Source organism: Scyliorhinus torazame, chromosome 7 (genome assembly GCF_047496885.1).
Source record: "Scyliorhinus torazame isolate Kashiwa2021f chromosome 7, sScyTor2.1, whole genome shotgun sequence".
Lineage (NCBI taxonomy): Eukaryota > Metazoa > Chordata > Chondrichthyes > Carcharhiniformes > Scyliorhinidae > Scyliorhinus > Scyliorhinus torazame.
The window spans coordinates 32599186-32616942 of record NC_092713.1 but is presented as its reverse complement, the minus strand read 5'-3'; the positions used below and the strand labels follow the sequence as shown (position 1 = coordinate 32616942).

Here is a 17757-nt window from a genome sequence, read left to right as displayed (position 1 = left end):
CTCTTCTCGTGTTAACAGCCACGTGGTCCCTACCTGCAGTTATTTAGTCTTGCTTGTTCATCACAATCCTAGTATGTCAATCTAATACATGTCCTTACTATAGATGTCAGTGGTATTTGTAAATCGATAGGCCCCACACAGACCAATATTGTAATATGAACAGAAAATCTGATATTTTGAACAGCAAAAAATTCGATGAAAATTGGATACAGATTATGTTTACTATCGTAAGTAGGCTGCTGTGCTTCACTTGGAATTGGTCCAAGTGCTGAGGAGATTTCTTTACTTTGAGCATGGCTGCATCATTTTATTCTGAAGAATTCATTTCCTGACTTCCCCGTGATTCTGCATAAAGACAATCCACTCAATGGCCAACAACTCCATGATTGACGACTACAGTGCAGCTTTGAAGTAGAGCACCAGATCCATTTCTCCAGTGAAACTATGAACTTTTCACTTGTATGTATTTTGATTGTTACTGAAGCCCCTGCAGCAATTTAAATGTATTGCCGTGCTGTGTGGTCAAACTGCTGAGCAGCAGGCTTGACAAAAATGTTGTGGTAAATTCTTGTCATTCTGAGGCCTTTATTTTCTTCCAAATAGCAACAGGCACCTGTTTCACCTCAAATGCACATCAGAACTTTCCAGCAAAATCTCTGAAGGCAGACATTTGCCTTTATCAATCGAGGCATAGATTCCAAAAGCAAGGAAGTCATGTTGGAGTTGTATAGAACATTTGATGAGGCCACAGCTGGAATACTGTGTGCAGTTCTGGTCACCAAATTATAGGAAGGATGTGATTGTACTGGAGAGGGTGCAGAGGCGATTCACCAGGATGTTGCCTCGGCTGGAACATTTTAATTATTTAGAGAGGTTGGGTGGGCTTGCGTTGTTTTCGCTGGAGCAGAGAAGACTATGGGGCAACCTGATCGAGGTGTACAAGACTATGAGGGGCATGGACAGGGTGGATAGGGTACAACGGTTTCCCTTAGTTGAAGGGTCGTTACAAGGGGACACGAGTTCAAGGTGAGGGGCAAGAGGTTTAGGGGTGATTTGAGAAAAAATCCTTTTACCCAGAGGGTGGTGACGGTGTGGAAAGCATTGCCTGGGAGGATGGTAGAGGCGGATTGCCTCATCATTTAAAGAGTACCTGGGTGAGCACTTGGCATGTCTTACATTCGAGGCTATGGGCTAAGTGCTGGCAAATGGGATTAGGATTGGCAGATCACGTGCCTTTCATGCGGCAGTGCAGACTCGATAGGCCGAAGGGCCTTTCCTGCACTAATTTTCTTAAATTCTGTTGCCTCATAGTGCTGAGGACCCAGGTTTGATCCCGGCCCCGGGTCACTGTCCATTTGGAGTTTGCACAATCTTCCTGTGTCTGCGAGGGTCTCTCTCTCTCCTTTTTTTCTCTCACTCTCTCTCTTTTAAAAAAAAAAAAAAAAAAAAAATTTCTGTGATTCTGAGAAGTGCAACTTCAGTGAAATATGAACAACTGTTTGGAACATTTTAAAATTATATAAACCCAAAGCAGAACGATACAGACAATAATTCCCCATCGCTATGGAAAACATTGTTTAAAAACAAGAGGTTGCTCATTTAAGACAGATGAGAAGAATTATTTTCTCTGACAGTTATGAGTTTCTGGAACTCTCTTCCTCAGAAGCTGGTGGAAGCAGAGACTTTGCACATCTTCAAGGCATAACTAAGACAGGTTATTGCTTAATCTAATTAGTTGTCACGGTAGCATAGTGGTTAACACTGTTGCTTCACAGTGCCAGGGTCCCAGGTTTGACTCCCGTCTTGGGTCACTGTCTGACTTTCAGTGAAATATGAACAACTGTTTGGAACATTTTTAATTTTTAATTTTATCAATCCAAAGCAGAATGATACAGACAATTACTCCCCATCACTATGGAAAACCAGGGTCACTGTTTCAAAATAAGAGGTTGCTCATTTAAGATCGATGAGAAGAATTATTTTCTCTGACAGTCATGAGTTTCTGGAACTCTCTTCCTCAGAAGCTGGTGGAAGCAGAGACTTTGCACATCTTTAAGGCATAACTAAGACAGGTTATTGATTAATCTATTTAGGTGTCACGGTAGCAAAGTGGTTAACACTGTTGCTTCATAGTGCCAGGGTCCCAGGTTCGATTCCCGCCTTGGGTCACTGTCTGTGCGGAGTTTGCACGTTTCCTCCATGTCTGCATGGGTTTCCTCCGGGTACTCCGGTTTCCTCCCTCAAGTCCCGAAAGACGTGTAGTTAGGAGAATTGGGCATCCTGAATTCTCCCTCCGTGTACCCGAACAGGGGCCGGAGTGTGGCGACTAAGGGCTTTTCACAGTATCTTAATTGCAGTGTTAATGTAAGCCTACTTGTGACAATAAAGATTATTATATTATTATAACAAGAGGAAAAGTTATCGGGTGTAGCAGAAATGTGGGTTTGAGATTCTAATCAGATCAGCCATGACCTTATTGAATGGCAGAGCAGGCTTGAGTGGCCTACTCCTCCTAATTCATATGTTTGTGTGTAAACTAGGAGAGCAATCTGAGTCCTCAGCATTTCAAGAGCATCACCCCCCCCCCCCCCCCCCCCCCCCCCACCCGACCCTGGTGTAATCTTGAATAGTCCCTGTTTCCAGCTCCAGTATCCTCTTGCGTTAGTATTATAACATCAGATGTTATGCTAATTTTTGATCAAGCTTTTCACACACAAGCAGATTTATTTTCTCTATTCACTGGTTCACAACATTCTGGTTGACAAATCTGGACTTCTTTGCTAAAAATCAGGTAAATATGTTTCATCATTTTCTTTACGTATTGCATTGTATTTTGTTTTTGAATAATGTAGCAAAAATGTTGGGATTATGAAAAACATATTAATGAGGAAGTTTGCAATATTGTCCCTATTTCTGCCTCTTTGCATTTTGCTAAACATCTTGTTTTTATGTGTGTGAATTAGGTTATTAAATGTGACCAGAAGAAATATCCCTGAATTTATTTTCTAACAAAAAGGATTGTATGTTTATGATATGCTCTATCTCTATCCAAAGGTTAATCAGCATGATATCAACACAGCTTGGGGACCATCTGGAGCAATAAGGAAGTACTATCTGCTTGGTATTTGGATTTGGGGCATAAATCAGCATGCATTTGCTGTGCACAATGACATTTTTTTTTAGAATTGACCAGAAAATTCTGTGTATGTATCTCGCTATACAACAGGGTCAACCAGGTATTATACAGGAAGCAGTGCTATTGAATGTAGCCTGCAGCAAGGATGAAGAGCCATGAATGCACAGTTGGTGGGTTACCCACTGAATAATGTCCTGCAGTCATTGATGTCTCCTTCGGTGCCAAACCACTGAGAGGAACTATCAGCCTAACTGTTCAAGCCTATTGAAAGTGGAGAATGCAATGGTAGTCTCACTGAGTCGCTCACAGGGCAATTCCTAGAGGTGGAAGGGAATTGTAAATCAGACAACTCTAAATTCCATTGTAAAGGACCATGTTCACAACAGATAGTTCACACATTTAGTGCCATGTGTTCATTCATCCTACCCAGACTACCATTCACTGTGCCCAAAGTGGAGCTATATTTATGTAATTATTCTCACGTTTTCCACATCTTACATGGGAGGCATTGAATTCAAAAGTAGCATACAGTAAGAAAGGAGAGTTTAAAAAGTAGTCCAAGGTCTCCACTCAGTTTGCCAATGTGGGGAATTATAGGAAGATTATGGCAATTGGGACATTAATGTTACACTCGGTGGAGTACGTTCGGGAACAAGGAAACTTTGGTCATCCGCTAACAATGTGGTTATTGAAACCTGTTACACCAGATCGGCAGCATGCAATGGGAGGAAGGATGTGTAACTGTCTTCATTACCACCAAGGGCAATGTACCTCAATGTCAGTATTTTAAATCAATGCATCAGAGCCAATGGCCGTATTCCTGTGGCCCAAGCACTTAGCTTGCCCTATTGTTGTTTGAAGGGGCAGATGCACCCTGAAGCAGGATAAAGAAGAATTTAATTTTAGGCCATGGATTACGCTTTTTCCTAAACTTGATACTTTCATGGAACCCGAGGTTGAGGGAGCAGCTCATGCTGTTGAGTCGTTCCCTCCAAACGGGCCTCTTAATGGACCTTCTAGTGCTGAGTGGAAGCAATTCTGCTTTCGAGAGCTACTGGCAGTTCCTGAGGTTCAATGTGACCAGTGACATAATGCAGGAAAATTGCAATCGCTTTCTGGTCACCACCTCTTCCACTGTCGTTCAGCTTTTGGAAACTGGGAAGCTGTTGGCCATCCCTGACTCGGTGCTTAAATCTATCAATCTCCACTTTGGACATTTTCTACAACTGAGCATCCCCAGTTCTCTGGAGTAGAGAATTTCAAATATTCAAAACACTGATTGAAGAAGGTTCTCTTCTATCAATTTTTAAAAAATTTTAAATTTTCCAATTAAGGGGCAATGTAACGTAGCCAATCCACCTACTCTGCACATCTTTGGATTGTCAGGGTGAGACCCATGCAGTCTCTTCATTTGGAGTCCGCTGTAAGTTAATAATTGACTCTGGGGTCTCAAACTCTAAAGGGTTTTCCTCTCACTACCTTTTCAAAATCTGAAAATTCTCCTCTGGAAAGGAACGATAAAAACTTTATCACCACAGGCAGGTGCAACTAAGTAAGGCTTAGCAGAGAGAATGAATCTCTCGGCTATAGTGTGAGGCATTTTCTCTTTTTTAGCTACACGGTAAGCTACCATGCAAGAGGCTGGGAAGTGTTTTGTCATTCACTGTTACATTTCTGCTGAGGACTTCAGCTGATGAAGTTCTTGCTGAAAAGAGATCAAGAAGTTTGCCCTCTAACTTACCATGCTTAGTCTTCAAATGCCTTTGACGTTTTGAGGGTTTTCAACTCGCATTTGCCAATATTTCCTTGCATATAGCACAAATGGGCTTTTCGTCCTGATTTGAATTGGCACAATCCTGATTTGCATTGGCACAATGAACAAAGCCATACCACAAGGAATCATCTTTATACTGCTTTGTTCTCCATTCCAGTTTTTTCTTGTTTGGCTGTTAGCACCAGTGTCCCTGGAGCTCTGTACAGAGCTAATAATAGCACTGCATTGTCCTGTGTGGACTCCTGAGCAGCGCTCTCCAGCAGGTTCAGTTGTGAGATCCTGGCCTGTTTGTGTCTCTGGCCCCCTCTTCCTTGTAACAAAACAGTCCATTTTCAGTTCTTCACAGTCCTGTTGCCTTGCTTGCTCTCAGCTAGAAAATGGAAGAATCTCTCTTCTGTGATTTTGCACTAAAAACACGGGCATCAGTGTACATGCCAGGCGCATGCCTCTGTCGCCTCTTCTGGCCGGATGACTGCATTATTCAATTTAAAAGCCGGTCGCGGTCTTCATCTCAATTCAAAAGTGGCATTGGCACTTCTTCTGTGATCAGGAGCGCTGTGACCAATCGCTTCCCAGCCCTCCCGACAACCACCCGCGGGTTGCGATCCACAGTTTGAAAAAAACCCTGGGTTAAAGCAGTGTTTTTCAAACCTTTTTGCCCGGGACCCGTTTTTGCCAACCGACCATCCTTCGTGACCCTAGCCGCCCAAACTTTGCGATCCACTGTCTTCACTTCCCTTTAACGTGACAGGTGAGCCTGCTTGGTCCTCATGATCTCACGCTTTGTTATTCAATGTTACATTTCTGAGAATGACTTCAGCTGATGATTTAAGATCTCACTGCATCCGTTGAAAAAGAGGTTTGTCCTCTAACTCGCCATGCTTAGTCTTCAAATGTCTTTGATGTTTTGAGGGTTTAAAACTTTCATTTGCCAATGTTTCCTTGCATATAACACGTGAACTTTGAAACCTAATTTGCAGTGGCACAGTTAAGAAACCCATACCTTGAGTAATCATCTTTTATGCTGCTTTGTTCCTGTTTTCAGCTTCTTCATGGGTTGTTCACCAGAGGTCCTGGAGCCCACACCAGCACTGCTGGCAGCTGCAAAATGGAGGAATCTCTATCGCACCCAGAAGACATGACGCCAGTGTATGGGCGCATGATCTCCCTGCCGCCAATCCAGGCAGGAAGACTCCAGCGATTTATTAAAATAAAATATCTGCTCCTGGGTCACAGTGCTGTCTTCAGGAGGAGTGCTGTCTTCAGGAGCAGAACATTCTGTCTTGCTGGGCTCCCAGCCTGCGCACTGCTGCAGGGCATGCATGCGCAGAACGACCGGTCTTCTGAAAGCTGGTCGTAGCCGGTATTTTTAAATAGCATAGCCCCCTGATCGGAAACGCCGCAGCACATGGTCCCGAGACCCACCCGCAGGTGGCGAACCCGGGTTTGAAAATGACTGGGTTAAAAGAACTGTGACCTATACGAACAAATGCATCACATTCTCAAACATGTACCTCCATGTTAATTATGCAATATAGGTCAGGTTTTTGTGTAGTAATGACAGCAAAACAAGTCAGCAGTCACCATCATTGCTCCTCAGAAGTTGCCAACAGTTTCAGGAATTTGCCATTCATTGCAGATATCCAGAAGCTGTTGTCAAGGATTCCAAGCTTCTCTGAAGGATGTATTATGGAGATCCCTGCAGGATTAATTAATTAGAAATCACTGAATTGATGAGAACTTCACTTCTTGCACTCTTAGTCTTGCTGTAAAAGTTAAAGTTACAGCTTGTTGAATGAGGTGTAACTTGGTTTTTAATGGGGTATTACATTCATAATGAGTGCTGAGCAGCTTCATTGGCCCTGAATAAATAATTTTATAATTGTTGAATTTCTCTCGAGTTTGTTTTAGCTCAGGGGCAGCACGGTGGCATAGTGGTTAGCATTGCTGCCTACGGTGCTGAGGACCCGAGTTCAAATCCCGGCCCTGGAATTTGTTGGAGTTTGTGTGGAGTTTGCACATTCTCCCCATGTCTTCGTGGGTTTCAGCCCCACAACCCAAAAGACGTGCAGGATAGGTGGGTTGGCCACGCTAAATTGCCCATTAATTGGAAAAGATAATGGGTACTCTAAATTTATATATTTTTAAAAAAAGGTTGTTTTAGCTCTATCTTAATTCCATGTGCGTGCCCCAATTACCTATTGTGCTTTCTGAAAAATCTAAAAATTTATAGAGAATGGATTCTGTGGTTTATTGTCCCTGTTTGCAGTTTATGTTGGTTGGCTGCTTACCGTGCTAGATAACATCACAATTGCTGGAGGCCTGGAGATCCTCTTGACTTTAAAAAAAAATAAATATATATATATATATTTTTAGCGACAAAATTTCTCATTATAACAAAATAATGCCACACTATACCACCAATACATAAACATACAATGCAAAATAACAATCCATACTCAACAACCCCCAAGCCCAATTCATCAACAACCAACAGTGACTAACTCTTCGAAAAAGGAAATGAATGGCTGCCGTCTCAAGTAGAACCCTTCTACCGACCCCCTAATGATGTACTTGACTTTCTCCAGATATAGGAACTCCATGAGGCCAAGGCACTGAGCGGAGGAGGAGGAGATCTCCACCCAAGCAGAATTCTCCTCCGGGCTATCAACGAGGCAAAGGCGAGGACACCCGCCTTCACCCCCGCCTGCAGCACCGATGCAAGTCCAAAACGCCGGAAATGGTCCAGAGATCCTCTTGGGGAATAAAGTCCATGCCACACAGATTGCAAGATCTTTTGTGAGCAACTTCCTTCAATGTCAGCAGCAAGCTCCATTATTTTGTTGCCGACTGCAAAATCCAGCACTTGTTATATTTTGACCATTCTCACTCTCCCACAGTCTATAAAACACAGGTTATTATTTCATTGAGGATACGTGGTCTTTGTATTGAATTTTGCAAGTGAAATTTGTTACTAAGCTGGACAATCGCAAATATACCCTAAATGGAAATTTGCACCCTGAATATTGAATTGTATCTTTGTTGAATGTATTTATTGTTGTGAACTACGTGTAATTTTCAGTTGAATACATTTATATATTTTTTTGTGTGTTAAGAAAAGTTAAAATTACTTACTAGTTTCCTAGGTTTTATTTATGAACTTTGGTGCCTGGGAGTCTGGATAGACTGGTGACTGTTGTGTTATGCTGCTTCGGATAACACAGGCTGCTACTTGATGCAGTCTTAACTAAAGGATGCTCCAGACTCTGAAATGAGTTCAATGTGTTTATTGAACTATTAACACAGTTCTCAAATGATGTCAATTCTCTGCTAATCTAACTGTAGTAACTCAGTCTAACTGTACCAGCTTGCTCTGAGCCACGTGCTGGGGTGTGATGCTACTGATCAACCCTGTCTAACTCTCTAGATGTCTAGATGTCTGTCTGTGGAAAGAGGCAGGGTGTGAGTGCCTCATCCATTTTATAGTGTTTATGTCATGCCCCCTTGTGGTGATGCCACCTCTGAGTGTCCTGACTGCCCATTGGTTGTGTTCTATTCTGAGTGTTCATTGGTTGCATGTTTGCATATCATGACATCTCCCTTTTTTTAAAAAAAAGATGTATATACATGTGAATATGTCTGTCTAATGTGACTGACTGAGGAATACAGAACAGAACAAACAAAACAAATGCTCATAAGTCCAGTCTCTGAGGCTTGCGTCTGATCCTCGTCGCCCGCTGGAGAGGTGGTGGAGGGGATGATGGTGTCTTGACAGGCGAGTGGGAGGCACGACTGGTGGCCTCGTGGTTCGAGGTGGCAGTTCGACATGTGGAAATGGAGGGGAAAGCGGTTGTGGGCAAGCAACCTTTCGCAGTGCCCTTCGATTCCTTTGCACAATGGAGCCTTCAGCCATACGTATGACATAGGATATGGGCACGGCCTGTCGAACAACGACAGCCGGTGCAGACCACCCACTATCCGGTATCTTGATCCTGACCGTGTTGCCGGGGATAGCACGTCCAGATTGGTGGCATGCGCGCCATAGACCTGCTTCTGGCTGTTGCGAAGCTGCTGCATCTTCTGCAGCACCGGGAGGTGATCAAGGTTGGGCAGGTGTATGGCTGGAAGCGTCGTCCGCAGGTCCCTGTTCATCAAGAGTTGAGCTGGCGACATGCCAGTGGACAAGGGAGTCGCCCGGTACGCAAGTAGTGCAAGGTGTCTAAAACATTGACCTTAGTGTCCAAAATTGCCCTTCGTGTTGGGTGGGGTTATTGGGGTAGGGTGGAGGTGTGGGCTTGGGTAGGCTGCTCTTTCAAAGAGCCAGTGCAGACTCGATGGGCCGAATGGCCTCCTTCTGCACTGTAAATTCTATGAGTTTATGTCGGAAGCGGAGTCCGAGGCCTTGCAGATGAGCTGCTTAACGATATGCACCCCTTTTTCGACTTTGCCATTGGACTGCGGATAGTGTGGACTGGAGGTGACATGCCTGAAATTGTATCTCTTGGCAAACGTGGACCATTCTCGACTGTGGAAGCTCGGGCCATTGTCGCTCATGACTGTGTTCGGGATGCCATGCCGTGAGAATGTCTCTTTACACGTTTTGATGTCGGTCCGTGAGGTGAGGTCTGGCAGCTTCAGCACCTCCGGATAGTTCGAAAAGTAATCGATGATTAAGATATAGTCGCGACCATTCGTGTGGAATAGGTCCATGCCAGCCTTGGACCACGGAGAGGTCTCTAGGTCATGTGGTTGGAGCATCTCCTTGCTCTGCGCTGGTTGGAACCTCTGACAGGTTTCGCAGTTCAGGACCATGTCCGTGATATCCTGGTTGATGCCGTGCCAGTAGACAGCTTGCCGGGCCCTGCGTCTGCACTTTTCTACACCCAGGTGTCCCTCACGAAACTGCTGTAGACACAAACCCCTTCTATTCCCTCCATCATCTGTTCCATGATGCGATGGAAAATCTCTGATGCCGAGATGATGCCAAATGGCATTTGGTTGCAGCAGGACCTGCCAAAAGGCGTGTTGAAGGTGCAGAGTCTTCTGCTGGATTCTTCAAGTTGGATTTGCCAAAATCCTTGGGATGCACCCAATTTTGTGAAGAAGCGCGCGTGTGCCATCTCACTCGTGATTTCGTCTCTCTTCAGGATGGGGTAATGTTCCCGCATAATGTTTTTGTTTAGATCCTTGGGGTCAATGCAGATGTGTAGGTCCCCCGAAGGCTTCTTTACGCACTCCATCGAGCTGACCCAGTCGGTTGGTTCAGTGACCTTGGAGATGATGACTTTTTGTTGTAGACTCGTGAGCTCTGCCTTCAGGCGCTCTCAGTGGAGCAGGGACTCGTCGTGGTGCGTGGACCACTGGCTTGGCATCAGGCTGCAGTAGAAACTTGTACTCGTACGGCAGCATGCCCATCCCGCTAAATACATCTGGGTACTGGGTTAGGATGTCGTCTATGCTGGCCAGAAGATCCGAATGGGATGGTCTCATGGTGTAGACCCTTTGAATGAGATTCAGTTGCTTGCGGGCGGGCGCACCTAGCAAGGACACCCTGTCTGGTTTAACAATCTCGAAGCGTAAGCTTGCTTGTGTGTCGGCTGGACACCTGCAGTGCCTTGATTGAGTTTCCATTGTAGTCCAGGAGTTTGCAGGCAGCTGGAAGGATTGTGGGGGGCTTCTTGATTTTCTTGAAGTCCACCTGCGAAATCAGATTGGCGGAGGCACCAGTGTCCAGTTTGAACTGGATGGGACAGTGGTTGACCATCATCACTGCATGCCATTCGTCCTCTGAATCCACGGCCAGGATTGATTGGACTTGTGATGTATCCAGTGTGGCGTATTCGCACTTCGTAATAATGCCCACTCGGTAACTGTTGTCCAGGTAGTCATCATCTGGATCCGTCGCACTGCCTGGATCAGAGTCATGCATTCAATGTTGCACACTTCTGATGCGCCGCTGTCTGAATTGGGAGCGCTGGCTCCTGACTGGTGGTGCAGATCTGCACAGGGCTGCATAGTGGTTTGGTTTCCCACAGTTTAAACAGTGTTTGCCTCTTGCAGGGCAGTTTTAAAAAAAATTGGGCGGTGCCGCAGTTCACACACGTCATGACATCGGCGTCATGACGCTCAGTGCGTCGTTGCGCGGTGTGGTTCTCGGACTTCTGCACCTGCTCAGTGCGGTTTTCAGCCGTTTCGTGTTCCCGATGGCATTGCGCATGCGTTGGGCCCTGGGAAGAGCTTGCGAAATGGCCGCTTTCATCAATGTGGAGGCGCTGCATCCGGAAGATGGCCTGAACACATTCCACCTCGTGGGGGAGGCTTATTTTTCACTTTCTACCGTTTTGTACTGTGAATAGCGATTTTTAGAGTGCTCATGCACAGTGCACATTTCAATTGCGACTGGCAGGGTCATGTGCTTGATTTTCAACAATTGCTCTCGCAGAGGATCAGAGTGGACTCCAAAAACGATTTGGTCTCTGATCATGGAGTCAGTGATATCACCGAAGTTGCAGGATCGTGCTAGCAGTCTTTAGTTAGATAGGAGGTGAAGGATTCATCTTTGCCTTGCATCCTCTGCTTGAAGATGTAGTGCTCAAATTTTGTTGGTGTCCACCTCGCAGTGGTTGTCATATTTGTCCAGGATGGTTTGGTACTTCGTTTTGTCCTGCCCTTCGGTAAAGTGAAAGGGAGTTGAAGATCTCTATCGCATGGTCACCCGCAGTGGTGAGTAGAAGAGCTATCTTCCGCACATCGGTCGCGCCATTGAGGTTGGATGCTTCCACGTATAGTTGAAAAGGGATGAGGCACTCACATCCTGCCTCTTTCCACAGACCGACATCTAGAGAGTTAGATTGACAGAAGCTGGACAGACAAGGGAGCTGCAGATTTCCCAAAATAAATGTCTCCAGAAGACGGGTAAAAGAAAAGAACAGCGAAAAAAAGTTGAGGTTTAGCACCAGGCTAAATAGCTGGCTTTTAAAGCAGACAAAGACAGGCCAGCAGTGCGGGTTTTATTCCCTCACCAGCTTCCCCGAACAGGCGCTGGAATGTGGGGCTTTTCACAGTAACTTCATTTGAAGCCTACTTGTGACAATACGCGATTTTCATTTCATTTTTTTTCATTTCCTGTTGGGTAAAAAGCAGAGAAAGTGCACCGAGTTGAAGAGACTGCTGCAAGAACTAGATTTAAAGTTGGCTCAGTGAGAACATAAGAACTAGGAGCAGGAGTAGGCCTGCCAGACATCCGAGTAAATCAAAAGTTTGTTGAGCCCCTAATGCAGCCTGTGAAGCAGTAGTGTTCTACTGGCAAGACTGGGTACCTGGGAGGTTGTGTGGTAACTTGAATGCACTGATAATCCATGGAAGAGAAATACCGAAAGGAGAGATAGAAATCCTGGAAGTGGATCAATGATGATGACGACATCAAGAGAAAGTGTTATTTGGGAAAACACAACCGTGTTCTTCGAGAGGAGTTTTAGGAAATGTCCAAAGATGTGCAGGTTAGGTGGATCGGCCATGATAAATTGCCCTTAGTGTCCAAAATTGCCCTTAGTGTTGGGTGGGGTTACTGGGTTATGGGGATAGGGTGGAGGTGTTGACCTTGGGTAGGGTGCTCTTTCCATGAGCCGGTACAGACTCGATGGGCCGAATGGCCTCCTTCTGCACTGTAAATTCTATGATATCTATGAAATGCTAGTGCAGAAGTCTGAGTTCCAGTGAGACCAGTTGGTTCCAGTGCGACAAATGTGGGGATTTGATGAGAAAGTTCTCATGGATGGCCCCTGTCACTTGATTTCAGGCTGTGATGTATCTGACCACAGTGGGCCTATTGCTTTGCATGGACTGTGTACTTACTGAGAAATTTAAGAGTACAAGATATATTTTGGAGCTTCCGTTCCACTTACAAATCTGTGTATATCTCTAAAGATGCAGTTGGGGTTGAGGAGTCATTTATTATAGTTAATCCTGTAAAGCTGTAGTTGGGGTGGAGGAGTCGTTTATTTAGTTAATCCTGTAAAGATGTAGTTGGGGTGGAGGAGTCGTTTATTGTAGTTAATCCTGTAAAGATGGAGGTGGGGTGAAGGAGCAGTTTATTATAGTTAATCCTGTAAAGATGGAGGTGGGGTGAAGGAGCAGTTTATTATAGTTAATCCTTGTTTAATAAATGTTCCATTCTTTTGGTAAAAGTTAATCGGCAGTCCTGTTCATCCATGTCTCAAAACAATAAAATAAGAGTCTTTAGAGTCAAGGTTCAGCTCTGGGACCTGACGGTTAAATGTTGAAGTCACTTTGATTTTTGGGTGGTCTTCATCTGAACCATGTTGGGATCAGTGTTCTGGCAAGTTGTATAACTAGGGTGGTAGAGAGGGTATTAAAATAAATAATGAGAATGTGGACCAGGTGCGGCAGTGGTGGGAAGGAGAAGGGGTAGAGTAGGTTAGGATGGAGGAGGAATCTTGTCAGGGGTCTAGTTTGAGGGCTATGGTGATGGCAGCATTGCCAATGGCTCCGAGTAGGTATTCAGGAAGCTCCGTCCACGGTGAAGATATGGAATCAGCCGAGGAGGCATTTTAGGGTGGAAGGGATGTCGGCACTAGCGCCGCTGTGCGTGAATCGTGGGTTTGAGCGGGGGGGGGGGTGGGGGTGAATAGTGTATACAGGAGGTGGAGGGAAGTGGGGCTGGTCAAAGTGAGGGATTTGTATTTGGAGGAAGGCTTCGCCAGTCTGGAGGAGCTAAGGGAGAGGGTAGAGCTGCTGAGGGGTAGTGAGTTCAGGTATCTACAAGTTAGGGACTTTGCACAAAAGATCTGGAAGGGGTTCCCTAGATTGCCGGGATACACCATGCTGGAGCGACTTCTGCTTCCGGATGTGGAAGGGGAGGGAAGAATTGAGGATATATACAAGTGGCTGGGGGAGCAGGGAGGCGAGCGGGTGGTGAAGATCCAGGAGAAATGGGAAGCGGAGTTGGGGATGGAGATCAATTAGGGAGTATGGAGTGAGGCACTGCGAAGGGTAAACGGGACCTCCTCTTGTGCAAGAATGAGCTTGATACATACAGTTCAAGGTGGTGCACAGGGTGCATATGACTCTGGCAAGAATGAGTGTGTTCTTTCAGGGGGTAGCAGGTGAGTGAGAGGTGTGGGCGGAGGCCAGCGAATCATGCACAATTTGTGAAAAATTGGGAAGATTCTGGGCGGGAGTGTTCGCGGTCTTAGCCAGGATAGTGGAGGAGGGAGTGGACCCGGACCCTTTGGTGGCGATATTTGGGGTTTCAGAGAAGCCAGAGCTCATAGACAGGAGGAAGGCCGATATCGTGGCCTTCGCCTCTTTGATTGCACGGCGACAAATTTTGCTGGAGTGGTGGTCAGCATCGCCACCGGGGGGTAGCAGCATGGTTGGGTGACCTGTATGACTTCCTGCGGTTAGAGAAGATAAAGTGTGAGTTAAGGGGCTCAGCAGGGGAGTTTGAGAATAGGTGGGGGATGTTTGTGACGTGTTTGAGGAGCTGTTAGTCATGGGGGGTGATGGGAAGGGGGGGGTGAAAAAGGAGAAAAATCTGTACAAACTATATAGTTGATTGTTGGGAAGAATGGTTCCCGGGGTGTTGTTTTCCGGGGTGTTTATTTGCTGTAACCTACTTTGATACAAGTTTGAATAAAATGCGTTTTTAAAAAAAAAATAACAATAATATGGGGACGGGAAGGGATCCTGTGAGAGTAGAGATGGTAAATCAAAGGGAAACAACAAGGTTAACAGAGCAGGTAGCAATTTGGATCATGATAACTAGAATGTGACCGGAAAGGACAGAGCTTACAACCAAGTGCATCAGCAGAGAAAGGCCTGAGATTGCAAATTGGTAAAAGGAGACTTAACGGCTCTGTATCTGAATGCGTGCAGCATTTGTAACAAAATGGATGAATTGTTAGCACAATAAATAAGTATGACCTGATAGACTGGACAAAGGACATGATTGCAGGGTGACGAACATCTTGACTATCGAAGGGTATTTGACATTTTGAAAGACAGGAAGCTAGTAAAGGTGATGAGGTAGCTCTGTTAATTCAGGATGGCCGTACAATAGTGGGAAATGTCCTCTATTCTTTTTTTTTTTTTTAAATAAATGTTTTATTGAAATTTTTTTCCCAAACAACAATTTTTCCCCTCTTACAAAGCAAACGCAACAATAACAATACAGAAATTTTAAACAATACACAAATAACAAAACCCCTTTATCTTTGACCTAAACTAACCCCCCCCCCCCCCCCCCCCCCCCCCTCCCCCTGGGTTGCTGCTGCTGGTCATCTGTCTTCCCTCTAACGTTCCCCTAGGTAGTCGAGAAATGGCTGCCACTGCCTGGTGAACCCTTGAGCCGATCCTCTCAGGGCAAACTTTATCTGCTCCAGTTTAATGAACCCCGCCATATCATTTACCCAGGCCTCCAGTCCGGGGGGTTTCGCCTCCTTCCACATGAGTAGGATCCTGCGCCGGGCTACTAGGGACGCAAAGGCCACAACGTCGGCCTCTTTCGCCTCCTGCACTCCCGGCTCTTCGACTAGCCATTACCTTCTCTAGGCCAGTCCCATATCCCGCCTCCGCGCTGCCGCTCGCTTCCCCCAGCGTCGCACACCATCCCCGCCCACCCTCTCTTTAGCCATTTCCTTTTGGATTTCCGCAGCAGCAACCCAGTTGTCCCCCCGCCCCCCCTTCCCCCTCCCTCCCCGCTAGATCTCTTTCTAGCATGATTGCTCCCCCCATATTACTTCCGTAAGCCAGCTGACTTCAACTGCGACCTAGCTCTGCATAGCCGCACCCGGAAGTCGAAATGTCCTCTATTCTAAAGAGCAAGATATAGAATCAGTATGGGTAGAGATAAGACATAGCAAAAGTTGGAAGTCGCTTGTGGGAGTAGTTTATAGACCCCCCTAACAGTGTTACAGTTGGACCCCAGTTGGAAGAAATAAATGGGATGCGTAAGAAAGTAACCACAATAATGATGGGTGACTTTAATCTACCCATGGATTGGCCAAATCAGACTGGGAAAGGTGACCTGGAAAGAGTTTTTTTTCTGAACAATTTCTTAGAATAGGAGGTTGTGGCTCGAACCTGAGAACAGGCTATTCTCGACCTAGTAATGTGCATTAGTCAATGACCTCCTGGTAAAGGAGCAGCATAATCATATAATTTCATGTTCAGTTTGAAGCTGAGAAGTGATTTAAACCTAAATAAAGGTGAATATAGGGGTATGAAGGCCGAGTTGGCTAAAGTGAACTGGGAAACTAGGTTAAAAGGGAGGTCAGATGCAGTAGCAGACTTTAAGGAGATATTCAATCGCTCTCGGCAAAGATTTATTCCATTGAGAGAAAAAGACTCTAGGAAAGGGATACATCGTCCAAGGCTAAATAAAGAAGTTAGAGTATGAGAGAAAGCTAACGAGAAATGTAAAAACAGGAGCAAGAGTTTCTACAAACATTTAAACAGGAAATACGTTTCTGCAGAAGTGTTGAACTTTTATTTTGTCATAGAATCATAGAATTTACAGTGCAGAAGGAGGTCATTCGGCCCATCGAGTCTGCACCGGCTCTTGGAAAGAGCACCCTGACCCAAGGTCAACACCTCCACCCTATTCCCATAACCCAGTAACCCCACCCAACACTAGGCAATTTTGGACACTAAGGGCAATTTATCATGGCCAATCCACCTAACCTGCACATCTTTGGACTGTGGGAGGAAACCGGAGCACCCGGAGGAAACCCACGCACACACTGGGAGGATGTGCAGACTCCGCACAGACAGTGACACAAGCCGGAATCGAACCTGGGACCCTGAAGCAATTGTGCTATCCACAATGCTACCCTGCTGCCCACTTTGTGTCTGTCTTCACTGAAGAAGACTTGGTAAATTTCCAAATGATATTTGAAAATCAAGAAGTAAAAGGAAGGGACAGACGTCCGGTGGCGGCCATGGTGTGAGTGGTCGCACATATGGCAGCTCCTGCTTGTTGCGGGTTTTTTGGGGTCCCTTTCCCCAAATAAGGGGCAGATGTTTTGATGGAAAAAGGTGCAGGCGTGGTGGAGGAAGATTATATTATATGGATGGATTCGTGGACCAAAAAAGTGGTTTTAGGCAACAGGAAAAGATGGCAATGGGCAAAGGGGTTGGCCCTGTCGTATCAATGGTCGATGGAGCAGCTGGTGGATTTCTTGAATGGGACATTCAGCCAGCTGAGAAAGGAGTCTCTGGAGGACCTGGCAAAGATGGTGGACCTGCTTAAGGCAGGAATCAACAGTGAGGAGCTGAGGCTGGAGACCCAAAACCACGCAATTTGGAAGGTGGGGGGAACACAAGGAGCAGCTTACTCCGTTGGCTGCCGAAATGGGGGTTTGAGAGATATCCAGAAGCAGCATCAGGAGAAGGTGGAAGATCTCCCGGAGACAGAATCTGAGGATTGTGGGGTTGCCAGTGGGCATTGAGGGAGCGGACGCTGGGCCTTTATGTAGCCAAAATGCTGGAGAAGTTGCTGGGGGAGGGGGTCTTCGCACAGGGCGCTGATGAGGAAGACTCAGTCTAACGAGTCACCGAGGGCGATGGTGATACGGTTGCACCGGTTCCTTGATAAAGAAAGGATCTTGAGGTGGACCAGGCAGACGAGGCGATATACCTGGGAGGGTAATGAGCTTCGGGTATACCAGGACCTGGGTACAGAGCTGGCCAAGAGGAGGCTGGGTTTTAACCAAGTGATGGGTGCCATCTTTTTAAGAAGGGGGTGAAGTTCGGGATGCTGTACCTGGCCAGCTTCTGGGTGACCGACAATGCGGGTGGATATTATTTTGGTACACTGGAGGAAACA

The 17757-nt window shown here is 45.9% G+C and overlaps 1 protein-coding gene across 3 annotated transcripts in view; it reads left to right on the top strand.

Annotated features, from left to right (window-relative positions):
* The window catches only part of LOC140426120 (divergent protein kinase domain 1A-like), an 85631-nt gene that overhangs the window by 42364 nt on the left and 25510 nt on the right, over nt 1–17757 (top strand). The window contains exon 2 of one of the 3 annotated variants that reach the window (XM_072510500.1): nt 7499–7709. The exons of the other annotated variants lie outside the window; for them this stretch is intronic. Coding sequence (XP_072366601.1) covers nt 7629–7709 — 81 coding nt within the window. The 5' untranslated portion in view covers nt 7499–7628. The remainder of the gene's footprint in view (nt 1–7498; nt 7710–17757) is intronic. 3 annotated transcript variants of the gene reach the window in all.